Source organism: Notolepis coatsorum (genome assembly GCF_963971535.1).
Source record: "Notolepis coatsorum genome assembly, chromosome: 9".
Lineage (NCBI taxonomy): Eukaryota > Metazoa > Chordata > Actinopteri > Aulopiformes > Paralepididae > Notolepis > Notolepis coatsorum.
Window position 1 is genome coordinate 1,806,423 of NC_140173.1, and position 14,890 is coordinate 1,821,312.

The 14,890-nt window shown below is 41.3% G+C and overlaps 1 protein-coding gene across 1 annotated transcript; it reads right to left on the reverse strand.

The window, feature by feature from the left end:
• Nucleotides 1–5,218: 5,218 nt before the first annotated feature.
• On the reverse strand, nucleotides 5,219–6,643 carry LOC311234122 (monocarboxylate transporter 10-like; the record flags this gene model as incomplete). The annotated part of the gene is made up of 1 exon (XM_084321239.1): nucleotides 5,219–6,643. One exon carries the CDS (start codon nucleotides 6,641–6,643, stop codon nucleotides 5,219–5,221), a length of 1,425 nt encoding a protein of 474 aa, XP_084177365.1.
• Between the last annotated feature and the right edge of the window lie 8,247 nt (nucleotides 6,644–14,890).

Below are 14,890 nucleotides of genomic sequence, written 5' to 3' on the forward strand. Positions count from 1 at the left end.
GGGGGAAGCGTGCGATCGACTCGGGACGCCCTTATACCGACTCGTAGGAGAACATGCATACAGCACCAGGTAGGGGGGGGGGGGGGATTGGCACAACGACTAATTGGGACGGGGAGAAAATCCATTGAAAAATCAGAAGAAAAAAAAATTATTGCATCATCAAGTCATTCTTGAGAGTCTGCAACCTGGGCAACAGTTTACCAGCTTCTAGACCTAGTAAAATCTTCTGAATGAATTCAAAAGTGTTGGTAAGTCCCTTGGGGTAGCTGAGGTGTAGTGCATAGATTAGTCCAAACATTACCAGGAAGGAATCACCAATCAGAGATTGTCACAGGCTGGTAGTGAACTGGACTTGTGTCATGCATGGTCACTGATGACAGTAAGGAGGGCCACTGCAACACCCTGAAGCTTTGGCTCATCAGGCGTGTCCTGAGAAGGAATGAAAGAGACATAATAATCACAAATAAATCCATGGTTTCTACAAAGTGCAGCACAAAGCTAAGTATATGGAGTTGTGTTTGTAAGTTGTTTATATTTTAGTTAGAACAATTTTTTTGGTGAGAAGGTTATTTTTATTTAACCAGGTTAGTCCCGTCGAGATCAAATATCTCTTTCACAAGGGAGACCTGGAAGGAAGGAAGACTGGTACTTAGCATTTTGATTAACTGTTCACTTAATATACAGTTGTACTGTAAATTATTTTCACTCGGACTCACTGTGCAGGTTTTGAAAAATCCAGCGACTTCCTCATGCAGATACACAGGCAGGGCATGGAGAACAGTGGTACGCCTGGTGTGAACATCATGGATTTCCTATTAAGATGTACGATTAAGAAGAAGAAAAATAATTGTATTATATGGAAATGTTTACTGAACAAAGCGGATTTTAAACAGTCCAATCAGATATGTCCACAAATAACATGTTCACATCTTTAATGCAATCAGAAAAATGGCAAACACAATGGTGGACTAATTGTAAAATTCAAAAGCTCATTTGAATCATTGAACCTGTTCAATGTTACAGAGGTTCGACCTATGACATGTATAATAATCTATTCACCTGTTCATCGTGGATTTTTAAAATGTGAGCCAAAGCATCTGCTGTGTTCCCAGTTTTGGACGCCTTCTGTCTGAATAACGTCATCAGTCGAGGAAGATGGCGGTCAAGCTCAGCGTAGAATGTGTTGGGCAGGTTCTGGTTGGTAATCAGCTGGAACTCTGCATACACCTATATTTAAAAACAGCAGGACAATATAGTATATCAACATCAATTAGTCACTTCAACTTGGTGGATCTCTTACTTTGTTTGGTTTGGGCTTCAGAGCATGACGGCGGGATTTCTGGTCAACCATGTTGGGCCATCACACCATTGCATGAGGGAGCTGCACATAACACATCTTCACTCCAGGAGATTTGTTTGTTCTTTCTTGAAATCCTCCTCACAGTTTGCTATAGTCTTAGGCCCCGTCCACACGAACGCTGGGTTTAATGTAACCGTGATTGTATGTGCGCAGTTGCACTGTTCGGCCACACACAACCGGGGATTTGCTACACTGCAACCGCGGTCTTTTGAAACCGGTGGCCAGGGTGGAGTTGTGCGGTTTTGCAGTTGCGTGTGGGCATAGCAACCGAGGTTATTCCCAGTGTTTACAGCAGAGCTGTCGCAATTATTCCCCATGTTCACGGCAGACCGCGGGGTAGAGAGATTAGAGCAGAGCCAACTACACCAGTGTTTACAGCAGAGCTGTCCCAAGTAGCGTTATATGAAAATGATTGTAACAAACTTTTGTTCAAAACGTATCGTCTGTGTTGAAGAGTGTTGTGATCGACTGATGTCTGTTGACGCTCAGAGTAAACATGTAGCTGCAGCTAAACTAAACTCATGTGTTGTCAAGTTATTGTTATAACTTATTAAGGAACCCAGTCCAGACTGCATCCCCTTAACAATTGTTTGTATTGAGCCGTATTGTATTGTACCCATTGCTCTGCCCGTGAGTACGCAGTTATACACGGTTGTCCACCTGTGTTCACCGTGTGGACGGAGTTTTATTTTTTCAAACTTCGGTCATATTAAATCCAAACTCTCGTGTGGACAGGGCCTTAGCTTCATCCCTGTTGGACTTTCCCCATTGTTCTAGGCTTACTACTGCCACCCAGTGGTTTCACTGTGGCATGTCATCTGCTTAATTACATCTCTTGGGGTTCCGTTGCTCAGTGTAGAAACCCTTTCATGTCAAACGTAATGTTTTGTGTTACAAAAAAGAAATGGGAAGATGAATCCATTGATGTTTAAACTGAGACAAATTATATCACATGTCTGTTCAGAGTCCCGCTGAGTATTACATCACATTAGTCAAGCGAACGCAGAGAGACACTATTGGCAGTGTGTGGCAGTGTGTGTCTGTGTCTCTTCCACTCAGGGGCGTAATTTGCGGGGGGGTCCCTGGAAAATGTCCCCCGCATGATTTCAGAATGCAGTATTTGTCCCCCCCATGTTTTCCAAACCGCTGCAACTGCGCAGCCTGGCGGCCAGCACTGTGACTCGCTACTACACAGTGCCGGCACTGCAGATTTACCCTACTCTTGGAATTCATTGCCAGATCCTCAAAGTCATACATAGGGGCGCTGTCTCGATAATGCAGTGTTATTAAAGCAGCGTGTAGCCGACGCATGAACCAGTTGGAACTGGAAATCCGTTGGTAAAGAAATAGCGGCCTGGAATCATTTTTGGGACGCGCTGTCTCAATTCGCAGTAACGGAATATATATCTGCGGTTTCCCTGGCGGATGGCGAACAAGCCAGCTGATTCTACTATGAGTCATGACATTTGACATAGTCTATGACATCATACTTAACTTAAACTTGAACACGGAGGCAGTTACAAGAACTATCCTCCGAGCCCCCGGGACTCCGGGAGGATACTTGTATCATAAAATATTCTCGTCAGCAGTCTCCTCTGTGTGTCTTTGTTTTTTAGTTTGTTTGTGGCAGAGACTTAGGCCATGGTTAGACTAGGTGTTTTTGTTTTTGTTTTGTTGCTGAATGAATACGTTTGCTGTCCCAGTTAAATAGAAATGCCGCTTTGGCAGGAAAACGCGTTGCCCTACTGACAACGCTGAAATTGTGTTTCCGTTTTGGATACTCGCCAAAACTCGCCGACAACGTGTCGTGTAATCTGCGCGGAGCCGTTGTTGCTCAACGCCCATGCGCAGTAGATACCGACATCTGCGTGCCCTCACCAACGTCCGGTGACGACAGAGCTGTCCCAAATAGCTGCAGCTACCATGTGTTGTCAAGTTATTGTTATAAGGACCCCAGTCCAAGCTACAACAGTCTGCATTCCCTTAACAATTGTTTGTATTGAGCCGTATTGTATTGTACCCATTCTGCAATATGTTAAATAAAGTTTACATCCATTCATTCTGCTAGCATTAACGATTGCATGAGCAGCTGGCTAACGTGAGCTAACGTTAGCTACCAGACCCTGTTAGCTCAGAGCTCCTCTTTCAATCTTAACAAGCATTAAACAAAATGGCCCAGTCATCTATTCACCTTTGTTTAATACATGAGGCGTTGTCTAATGTTATCTAGCTACTGATAGCTCCTGATATCATCAGTTTGGTGCTGGCTGGCTAACATGAGCTAACGTTAGCTGCTAGCCACAATGCTATACTGTTATAATGGCATATCCCTATCGCGTTAGCATGTAAGCTAACAAAATCAGCGATCTTTTTGTGAGACTAAACTATCCGCTCTTGGTGGTCAATTGTGTTAGTTTTGTTTCATCAACAAATGAGAGGCAGAACACACAGTGAATGTATCCGTTTTGTTTATTGCACTTTTATTGCACTTTCTTTGCTGAAAAAGAAATGCTACATTGGCTAAATGGCTCACGGAGGCATTTAAAGATGGTGGCTTGTTGATTTTTTTGCAGGAAGTGTATTGGCACATCCAAGGTAACTACCTCCCTGCGCATGCTCAGTGCTGAATTCGAGACGCGATCCGTTGCGGTCTGACCACGCCTCGTTCTGACAAAACGAAAGTGCTCAGGTCGCAAAACAAATGTCTAACTCGCCTGCCACTATGTTGCACTCTGGAAAGCGAAACTGATCTTGAAAACAAAACGAAAATACCCCTGTGTCTAACCGCAGCCTAGACAGGGGTTCTCAACCTTTCTGCTGCCAAGGCACCCCTGTGTTCAATAAAATATTCAAGGGGACCCCTACATACGATATAGACTTTTCCGCTCCTGTCTTTTTTGCTACAATGATGACAAAAGTGCTTGTTTTCAAAATAATGTTTATTTAAGAAACCGGGAAACACATTTGTGTGCAGGCTATATAATGCATTATTAACAGGTGTTTCAGGTCTAAATGGCTTAGTACTGTTGACATTACACTGCTTGTAGTAATAAATCAAATAGCATATTTCTTTAAATAAAATTACAGAAAATTATCACTAAACTGCTATCTGTTGCAGCTGCACACTTCTCCATAAAAATAGCATATTTGGATAAGTGTGACCATTTCTCAAAAACAGAAAATCATGTATTTTTTTTAAATACAGAAAAGGATCACCAAGTTACCATTTCTCAAAAAATATAAATAAATACAGAAAATAAGCACTTGTTCACTCAGTGGACATTTCTAGCTCAATGCGAGGTCTGCTGCTGCTGGCTAATAATACGGTCAATACGTGGGGAGATCTTTGACAAGGCAACACGCTTGTCATCCTCAAGGCTCAACTTGGCCTTATATTTTGTTTTCAGAGCTGTCATGGATGAAGCCAGCTTCACACAGATATGTGGTGCTGAATGGTATCAACACCTTAACTGCTGCATCATGAGATACTTGGTACTCAGCACCACACTCAAACTAGCTCTCCAGGTGGTATCAGATGAGATTTCAATGAGTTCTTCCAAGAGTTTGGATGGAGATGTGTCAGGAAGCTTTGTCTCAATGTTGTCTGTAAAGTTTTTTTTTTATCCAGAGTAACTTGGTGACCCTTTTCTGTGTTTTATTAAATAATGATTTTCAGATTTTGAGAAATGGTCAAACTTATCCAAATATGGTATTCTCATGGGAAACAGTGCAGCTGCAACAGATAGCACTTTAATGATAATTTTCTGTAATCCAAAAATAATTAAAAAAAAAATAATAATAATAATCTCAAGGCACCCCTGGCAGCTCTCTGCGGCACCCTAGTTGAGAACCGCTGGCCTATAAGACAGATTCGGGGTCTCCGCCCTTGAAAGGTGCGTCTCCCTGAGGCTTCTCGTAGTCTAGCATTTCCTGGGTCGTCTCCTCTCCTTTCTTGAGAGCCTCCTCCTTCTCACTCCTCTTGCGCCTCGCCTCCACCCAGGGTATCAGACACAGCACGGCTCCTCCGATGATGGGGGGGATACCTGCCAGGTAGAAGGCCACGTCGTAGCTCCCCAACCTGTCTCCCAGGTAACCTGCGATGAGAGGTCCCACGGTCATGGGCACGGACATTATGCCGAGCATGAAGCCGATGGCCTGTGAAAAGTCATTGGAGCCCACCAACTCAAAGATGATGGGCGCCATGATGCCGCTCAAGCAGCCGTCGAACAGCCCCATCAGCAGGCACACAGCGATCAGGCCGCCAAAGACGTGACAGAGGGGGATCATCATGGACATCAGGCCGATCACGAACAAGGAGGACACCTGTAGATAGACTTTGTTGACACCCTGGACGTAGTCTGCCACCCTGCCGAAGATGAGGTTGCCCACTGTGGACGTTATGCCGATACACATGAGAAGAACCTCCTTGTTGGCGTTCGTCCCGAAGCGCTCCTCCACGTGTTTCATCAGGTGAACGTAAGGCACAAAGTAGCCGAAGAGGGCGGCGGGTATGCCGAACACCCAGATGCGGTATCCCAGGGACCTCCAGATGTTGCGGAAGTTGAAGATCTCACCGATGGGCTTGTTGGGCCGCAGGGGCGTGTAGGTGAACCCGGCCAGCATGAGCACGAACATGAAGATGCTGAGGACACGCATGGTGTTCTGGAGACCCACGCTGTCCAGCAGGAGGGGGAGCAGGAAGGCCACCATGATGGTGAACACGTTGCCGCCGGTCGCCACGATGCCGCTCACTAGGCCCAGGCGCTTCTTGAAGTAGTGGGGGAGGATCACCAGGCTGGGCTGGTAGGCAAAGGAGCAGCCGCAGCCAAACACGATGCCATAGGTGAAGTACAGGGCACCGAGGGACTTGACAAAGGAGCTGGCCAGGAGGCCCACCAGGGCCATGGCGGCCCCGCCCACTGCTGTCACTCTGCAGCCCAGGATGTCTGTGAACACACTGGCGATGGGAGAGCAGAACAAGATCATGCCCATGGAGAGAGAGCCCACCAAGGCTGTTCTGGATCGCTGGTTGGCATCATCTTCGGTGCCAAATTCTTTGATGAGAGACAAGAAAAGGATGCCAAAGGTGTTTTGTATCATAAACACCGAGCCGTCACACCACATGGCAGCCAGCATGACGACCCAGCCCCAGCCTCCCTCGGGGGGCACAAACTCTGCTGCCTCCTCAGGAGCCCCAGTGGCCGGCTCCCAGACGGGTACCTTGGTTTCACCACCATTCTCCTTCTTCTCCTCTGTCTCTTCTTCTAGGCGCGTCTCGTCCATCACTGCTCTCTAGTGCTGTCTTCTGGAGCAGGTAAGTTCTCACTGTAACTCCCTCTACTTGCAATGATGACAGCAACACGTTCTTGATATTACTGATTGGATTTATTTCAATCCGAACCGTGAGAACTGTGAAACACATACATGAAACAATAAATCACAGCTCAAACAATAACAACATACATCCATATTATCGGAGCAAAGCGTTTATTTTGTACATTATCTAACGTTAACACGAACCTAAACTAACGTTACAACTAACCTAAAGTTAGTTTAGGTTTGTGTTAACGTTAGATAATGTACAAAATAAACGTATTCCGCTGCTATAGACCAGGGGTTCCCAAACTTTTCAGGCCGGGACCCAGAAAATAAGGCGTCAGAGAGCCGCGGCCCAATGCACATCGTCAGGCTTTTTTTTCTTTTTTTTTTGCCTGCCGACCGATTTTTTAAGCCAAATATCACTTCAATCCTATTAAGTTAGTTCAAGTTAGTTATTCATTTATATGTGCTATTTATGAGAGGGCTAACTTGTTGCAAAATAATAATGATAATAATAATAGCCTCATTAAAATACTATTATTGCTTCGGTTGTTTTCAGCGTTTTATGTGCATAATCTGTTATTTAGTTTGAAATGTTCGTTGAAATAAGTTGATTTTTCGTTTTTGTTTATTTATTAAGTTAATATAAAACCATATAGTCACATTTTAGAATACAATAGAATAGAATTTTAGAATACAACTAGAAACACTGTCCTGGCCTGCTTCTAAGTTCAGTGGCCTTAAAAAAAAAAAAAAAAAAAAAAAAGGGGGGGGTTTTTGGATTTTATTTTTTATTTTTTTTAATCATCTTGCGGCCCTCCCGTGGCTGCTCGCGGCCCACCTTTGGGTCGCGACCCCGACTTTGGGAACCACTGCTATAGACGTCGCTCTTTTATTTTGAAACCCCCCAGATAGGAAGTCATTGCTCTCGTTATTTGCTTTAGTGTCTGCCCGGTTCTGTGTTTGTTGGTTAGCTCCGTTAGCTAGCAGCCTATCAAGACCAGCCATTGGAATACTGTTTTCTAAATTGGGGAGGCTTTTAATCGTCAAGGTAAGAGGATTTTAAGTCATGGTATCCATAAACTTCAATCGGTTCGGATCCTTTGAATGAATGAGAATGTCAACAAAGACGGCTTCATGTTGAAATCACTGACTGCGCCCAGAGAGGAGTGGTTAGGCAAAAAATTGTTCAGAGTATATTTGCTTAGAAAACGTAATTGTCTAATTCAATAATTTTTTATTTCTCCACATGGTAAATACACAGGTCACAACATGTTTACAGGAACGTTTTGGAGTTGTATTTGGAGTGTATTTCGTGACTGTAGGGAACTTGAGGCTACAACTCTGCCCCACTTCCAGTGATGAAGCTAAGCTACGCTAACGGAGCGGCTGTTCCCTAAGCCTAATGCATGCACAGAGACAAAAAAGGTATGTATCTTCTTGTCTAACTCCAGGGAAGATGTTAAATAAGCTAATTTCCCAAAATGTTGGAGTTTTCCAGAGAGAAATCAATGGCCTCTCTGCTGTTTAGTTTAGCAAGCCACAGCGGCGTTGTCCCAGCTGAAACGTATAAAAGGGAACCTGTGTTGAAAAACCATTGTGCCCCCCCCCCCCCCCCCCCGAGAACATTGTATGCCCCCCCACTCATTTGTTTCTGCAGCCTGGTCTGTATTCAAGTAGAACAGCTAGCTAGCTGTTGTGGACACTCACCGTTCCACAGCAGAACGGTAGGCAAGGCACCTTGGTTGACAAATGCAGGTTTCAGTCTATGTGTTGTAGGATAGACAATCTATCTATCCTGTCTCAAGATGCACAATGAGATCTTCTTCTTCTTCTTATTTGGAATTTCCGGCAGTGTAGACGCATCGTGGCGTATTACTGCCCTCCACAATTCTTGCTTCGCCCACACTTGAGAAAGTTTACACTCCTCTTCTTCTTCTTCTCATCTTCAAAACACATTTCTATTGTCTCTGTCTCCTTCTTCTCTGCTCCTCTTGTCATACAATCACAATACAAACATCATCTCCTCTCTTGGAGAGAATTGTTGAATAGACACAAATGTTCTAGAATGTTCTATTATGATATCATACTGTGACATCACAAATGTTCTAGAATGTGCTATTATGACATCATACTGTGAGATCACAAATGTCCTAGAATGTTTGATTATGACATCATACTGTGACATCACAAATGTTCTAGAATGTTTGATTATGACATCAGACTGTGCCATCACAAATGTTCTAGAATGTTCTATTATGACATCATACTGTGACATCACAAATGTTCTAGAATGTTTGATTATGACATCATACTGTGACATCACAAATGTTCTAGAATGTTTGATTATGACATCAGACTGTGACATCACAAATGTTCTAGAATGTTCTATTATGACATCATACTGTGCCATCACAAATGTTCTAGAATGTTCTATTGACATACTGTGACATCACAAATGTTCTAGAATGTACTATTATGACATCATACTGTGACATCACAACGGAACATGTTTGAGTCCATTTGAATAATAATAAATAATATGTATGGTAAGGCTGTCCCCGAAGCCTATACTAATACCAACGCATTTGTGCGATTTGCGAATCCGATTGGCCACTGACGTTTCTGGTCATGTGACATGTGCACCAATCGTGTGACGGCAAGTTCTTTCGACGGTTAAGCTTAGGCACTCTTTCGAAGTTGGTTAACACTTTGAATGCCAGCCACGACATAACACGTGTTAGCAGTCCGCCCCCTGAATGCCCAGCACGACAATTAGCGTGATTTTTTTTTATTAGCGATCTGAATTCATATTTCATCAACCGAGTCTACCGTTGGGAAACCAGCCCCATCAGGAGCTCAGATGTGAAAAAAGCGCCTCATATCGTCTCCCAGATGGTAATGCACCCTTTTGGAATGGACTCAATGAAAATGGATGAGAATTATTTTTTCCGGAATCCACATTTTACTTCTCAACCGGAGATGATCCCAGTCATTGTGGAGCCTCAGCATGTAATATGTGTTTTACAGTATAGGTTGGATCAATAAAAGGATAGATTTTTGGAATGGCGATCAGGTATTGGAATAATCTTTTTGGATACCATCTGATCTCAGTTAAGGAATCTATTTTACCAGTCTTAGGATAATCAGACCTGTTTTCACAGAGATATAAGCTTTTCCCCTATGTGTCATATGGCTGTTTGGCTGTGCGAGCGATCAGGAAATATATCAGATCAGATATCAGATTGCGGCCCCAGCGTGCATACGTACACATATACTATCGATAATCTAGCGTTTATTTGAAAACAATTCATAAATAGGCAGAAAAATTTGAACGTTTTTGTGTATTCTAGAATATTCCGTTTATTATGGAATATTTTTATTTTCCTTGAAAACGAGGGCTTTTCAAGATGCTATAAAACGGAAATGAACCGATAAAAAAACAATCCGCTTGGACAATGTTGACTGGAAAATGAGTCATTGATAAGCGATAACGCTAACATTGAAGTGGATGGTGGGCATTCAAGCACTAAATCGTGCGCCCCCTGCTGGGCACTGAAAGTGTTAAGGTTAGAGTTTGTCTTAGAGCGTGACGGCAAGTTCTTTCGACGGTTAAGCTTAGGCACTCTTTCGAAGTTGGTTAAGGTTAGAGTTTGTCTTAAGAGCATGGCGATAGAACGCCAGGTAGTTTGCAGGCTGTTCAACGCGGAAATGGGCAAAGACACAGCTCGTCACGCTATTGGGTGCAAATGTCACATGACCAGAAACGTCAGTGGCCAATCAGATTCGCAAATCGCACAAATGCGTTGGTATTAGCATATACGCGTCCCCGAAGCCTGTTTTTGGGATTCAAACTTTGTCAGGGTTCTTCGAACGGACATTCGAACCTTCATTTTTTAAGCTAAATGTTTTTAAAACACAAAGGACACCTCTTTCCTATCGTAGTAAGGTAGACAATGAGCTACAACCTTGTTTTCACCTAAACGAGCCGTCCTCGGAGCTGTACATTTAATAATATTGATCTCTATGTGCAGTCGGCTGTGAGGCAAGTGCGCAGCCAGGGACCGTCTAAAAAGTGCAACACCGAAAAGAGACACTACAAAAAGATTCAATAACTTCACTGTCATACAATATGGTCTGATATTAACATTCAGTATTCAATATTGTCTGATTCAATATTAACATTCAGTATTCAAGTAGAACAGCTAGCTAGCTGTTGTGGACACTCACCGTTCTACAGCAAAACGGTAGGCAAGGCACCTTGGTTGACAAATGCAGGTTTCAGTCTATCTATCTTGTCGCAAGATGCACAATGAGATCTTCTTCTTCTTCTTCTTCTTCTTCTTCTTGAGAGAATTGTTGAATATATATAGAACACAAATGTTCTACAATGTTCTATTATGACAGCTACTGTGACATCACACTGTAAAACCGAATAAGTTTCCAGAACTTAAAAAAATTGACGTAATCCCATGCCTCAATTTTTTTAAGTTGATAAACTCAAATGTTTTCAGTTGGCTAAGACTTACAATTCTCAGTTAAGGCAACTCAAATATGGTCTGTTACTGTGACTTAAGGTTCTCAGTTAAGTCAAATCAAATATGGTCAGTTACTCTGACTTACAGTTCTCAAGTGGAGTCAACTCAAATATGTTCAGTTACTGTGACTTACAGTTCTCAGTTAAGGCAGTTCAAATATGTTCAGTTACTGTGACTTAAGGTTCTCAAGTGGAGGCAACTCAAATATGTTCAGTTACTGTGACTTACAGTTCTCAGCTAAGGCAATTCAAATATGTTCAGTTACTGTGACTTAAGGTTCTCTAGTGGAGTCACCTCAAATATGTTCAGTTACTGTGACTTACAGTTCTCAGTTAAGGCAATTCAAATATGTTCAGTTACTGTGACTTAAGGTTCTCAAGTGGTGTCAACTCAAATATGTTCAGTTACTGTGACTTACAGTTCTCAGTTAAGGCAGTTCAAATATGTTCAGTTACTGTGACTTAAGGTTCTCTAGTGGAGGCAACTCAAATATATTCAGTTACTGTGACTTACAGTTCTCAGTTAAGGCAGTTCAAATATGTTCAGTTACTGTGACTTAAGGTTCTCTAGTGGAGTCACCTCAAATATGTTCAGTTACTGTGACTTACAGTTCTCAGTTAAGGCAATTCAAATATATTCAGTTACTGTGACTTAAGGTTCTCAAGTGGAGGCAACTCAAATATGTTCAGTTACTGTGACTTAAGGTTCAACCTTAAATCCATGTGATTAAGTTAACAGAACTCAAAGACATTGAGGCAATCTAATGCCTAATTTCTTTTAAGTTAATCAACTCAAATATTTGCAGTTACTATAACTTAAGGTTCAGTTTTAAAATCCATGTGAATAAGTTAACAGAAAAATAACTACACAAGCACATTATATCAACTTCAAACAACTCTTTTATTTTTTTCTATTCAAAGAGTATACATATATAATCTGTATGTTAGCAATGTACAATAACACTGTAAACACTGTATACACTGTTTTTGGACTATATTACACGTATGTTAACAATACCAACCAGGTATTAGTGCCTCGCAAAGTGCAGATATGAAGTTTTCCCCTTTTTTTGTATGCATTTAGGAGGTTTTGTTCTTCATCTAAACTATTTATCTTACAAAAACATTGTGTTACAACTTCAAACTCTTTATATTTATTTCTATTCAAAGAGTATACATCTATTTATCTTACAAAAACATTGTGTTGCCCTCTCCAACATTATGGCAATGTTAAAATTGAAAATATATATATAGAAAATATATATAGAAAATAAATACATGCATGTTATAACATGTACATACAATGTAATGTATATTACACATTTAATCCCACTGGTCACAATAGTGTAATAATGTTTGTTATAAGGCTCTGAAAATGTTACTGAATGATGTATCAATGTATTTCCAGCAAATATTGAAATAATAAAGGGTCTCAATATGTGCAGTGCACATGACCAGAGCCGTTTACATCCTGGCTGAATTACTCAAATTTGTATAGTGTGGTCATAGAATGAGCAAACATGTTGACGGCAACTATTGTGACCGTTGGGATAACACAGTGTATCTATGTACAGTACAGAATAAAATGTATAGATTATCTGAAAATTGTCAATCCGCTTGGCACATGTAAAATTCACAAACGTTGTGCTGTATATTGGGTCCTGCCAATGTGGAACCAAAATACCAATCCACATTACATGCTATACAGCTGGCAATACTGTTAATAGTGCACATACCTACATATGGAAATGCAGCTGTATTTGCTCCATGATGTATCATGGAACAAGATGGTGTTTTCATTGAAAGAGTTAGTCAGAATGTCAGAGGCACCATCCGTCATTTAGAGCAGGTTATGTTTGCAGAATGATAACTAGAACACTACAGTACTCTGTACTAAGAACACTATACAGTACACTAACTATACTGCCCTGTCAAGGCAGACCGCAGTAACTTCCAAACAGTGAAACTGAGAAAAATGGCTTTAAAGTTTTTTGACTTGCCATCCAAAATGTGTTATAGGTAGATAGATGATAGTACCCAGATTTAACATGTATTAATGAAGTAATCTTTAGGCATACAAAAATATGACGTAGTTATTTTAATTAACCCCAAAAAAGCAGATACTGCACTCTGCTGCACGATTTCCTTAAATAATTATACAGGTAATGTACAGGCAAAGTGCAGTAACTTCAAATACAATGTTGTTTTCCCTCCAGCTTTCATAACTTCGCTAGGTTAAGTTATGAAAGCTGGAGGGAAAACAACATTGTATTTGAAGTTACTGCACTTCGCCTGTACATTACCTGTATAATTATTTAAGGAAATCGTGCAGCAGAGTGCAATATCTGCTTTTTTGGGGTTAATTAAAATAATTATGTCATATTTTTGTATGCCTAAAGATTACTTCATTAATACATGTTAAATCTGGGTACTATCATCTATTTACCTATAACACATTTTGGATGGCAAGTCAAAACACTTTAAAGCCATTTTTCACTGTTTGGAAGTTACTGCGGTCTGCCTGGGTTTTGAGTGTGATTTTGTAGTTACTGCAGTTTTTAAAACCCCATATCTCCAAAACTGAGCGACATTAACATCTGAAACTTGGTCACAAGATAAAACATTTATTGACAAGGTCAATTTCACTCATAACTAAATTTTTACTTTTTTCAAGTTACTGCGGTTAGCCTTGACAGGGCAGTATACTACTGCCTACAAGGGCTCAAGGATACAGTCCCACTCTCAGCATACAAGATCGATGGTCTGCTGCTGCTGACTCCCAAGCGATTCATTCAAGTGAAACGGAACTGAGTCCAGCTAATGGTGAATAGTTATTTTATTAATCAATTATTGTGTCTTTATTCACTCTAGTTGTGTAATTGACCAGTTCATATTCTGTATAAGTTCATATTCTGTATATGTTAATAATAACGCTTCTGTGTTGCGTTTATGGCTCCTGGTATATCGCCTTGTACTCTGTACTGAGAACACTAACTCTACCACTGCCTACAAGCAATGGAAGCAGTCAGAGCAGAGTGGCATTTATGCCCATTGCCTCCTATTGTTCCTCGAGACACAAACGTTTGGGACTTGGATGTTGCCTTTGAGATTCTGATAAACTCTTTCAACTCTAAAACTTACTTGGATGAAATTACAATAATGCCAGCTATAGACGGTTAAGAAAATTCGAACTGTAAAACTCTCAAATGTAAACATATTACATAAAAAATAAAGAACAAGGTACATTGAGTAGTTTGGACCTATTGGCTGAACATCTGCAAAGTAGTACAGCAACTTTTGAAGGTATTATTTTGACATGACAAGACATTTCAGATGAGTTTCTATAGACACACTTTTGAGGTGTTGGTAAGTGCTTTGGGGTAGTGCATAGATTAGTCCAAACATTACAGGAAGGAATCACCAAATCTGGGGAGGCTGATCATGATATGACTTTCAATGACAATAGAGATTGTCACAGGCTGGTAGTGAACTGGACTTGTGTCATGATCACTGATTACAGTAAGGAATAGAAACTCATCTGAAAGAAGGATGTGGGGTGAGGTATTAATTTCCTTGTCATGTCAAAATAATACCTTCAAAAGTTTAATGCAAGAGCGGTCAGGTGACGTAGCGGAGATTGCGTTCGTCACCAGCGCTGGAGACACTGGATTTGC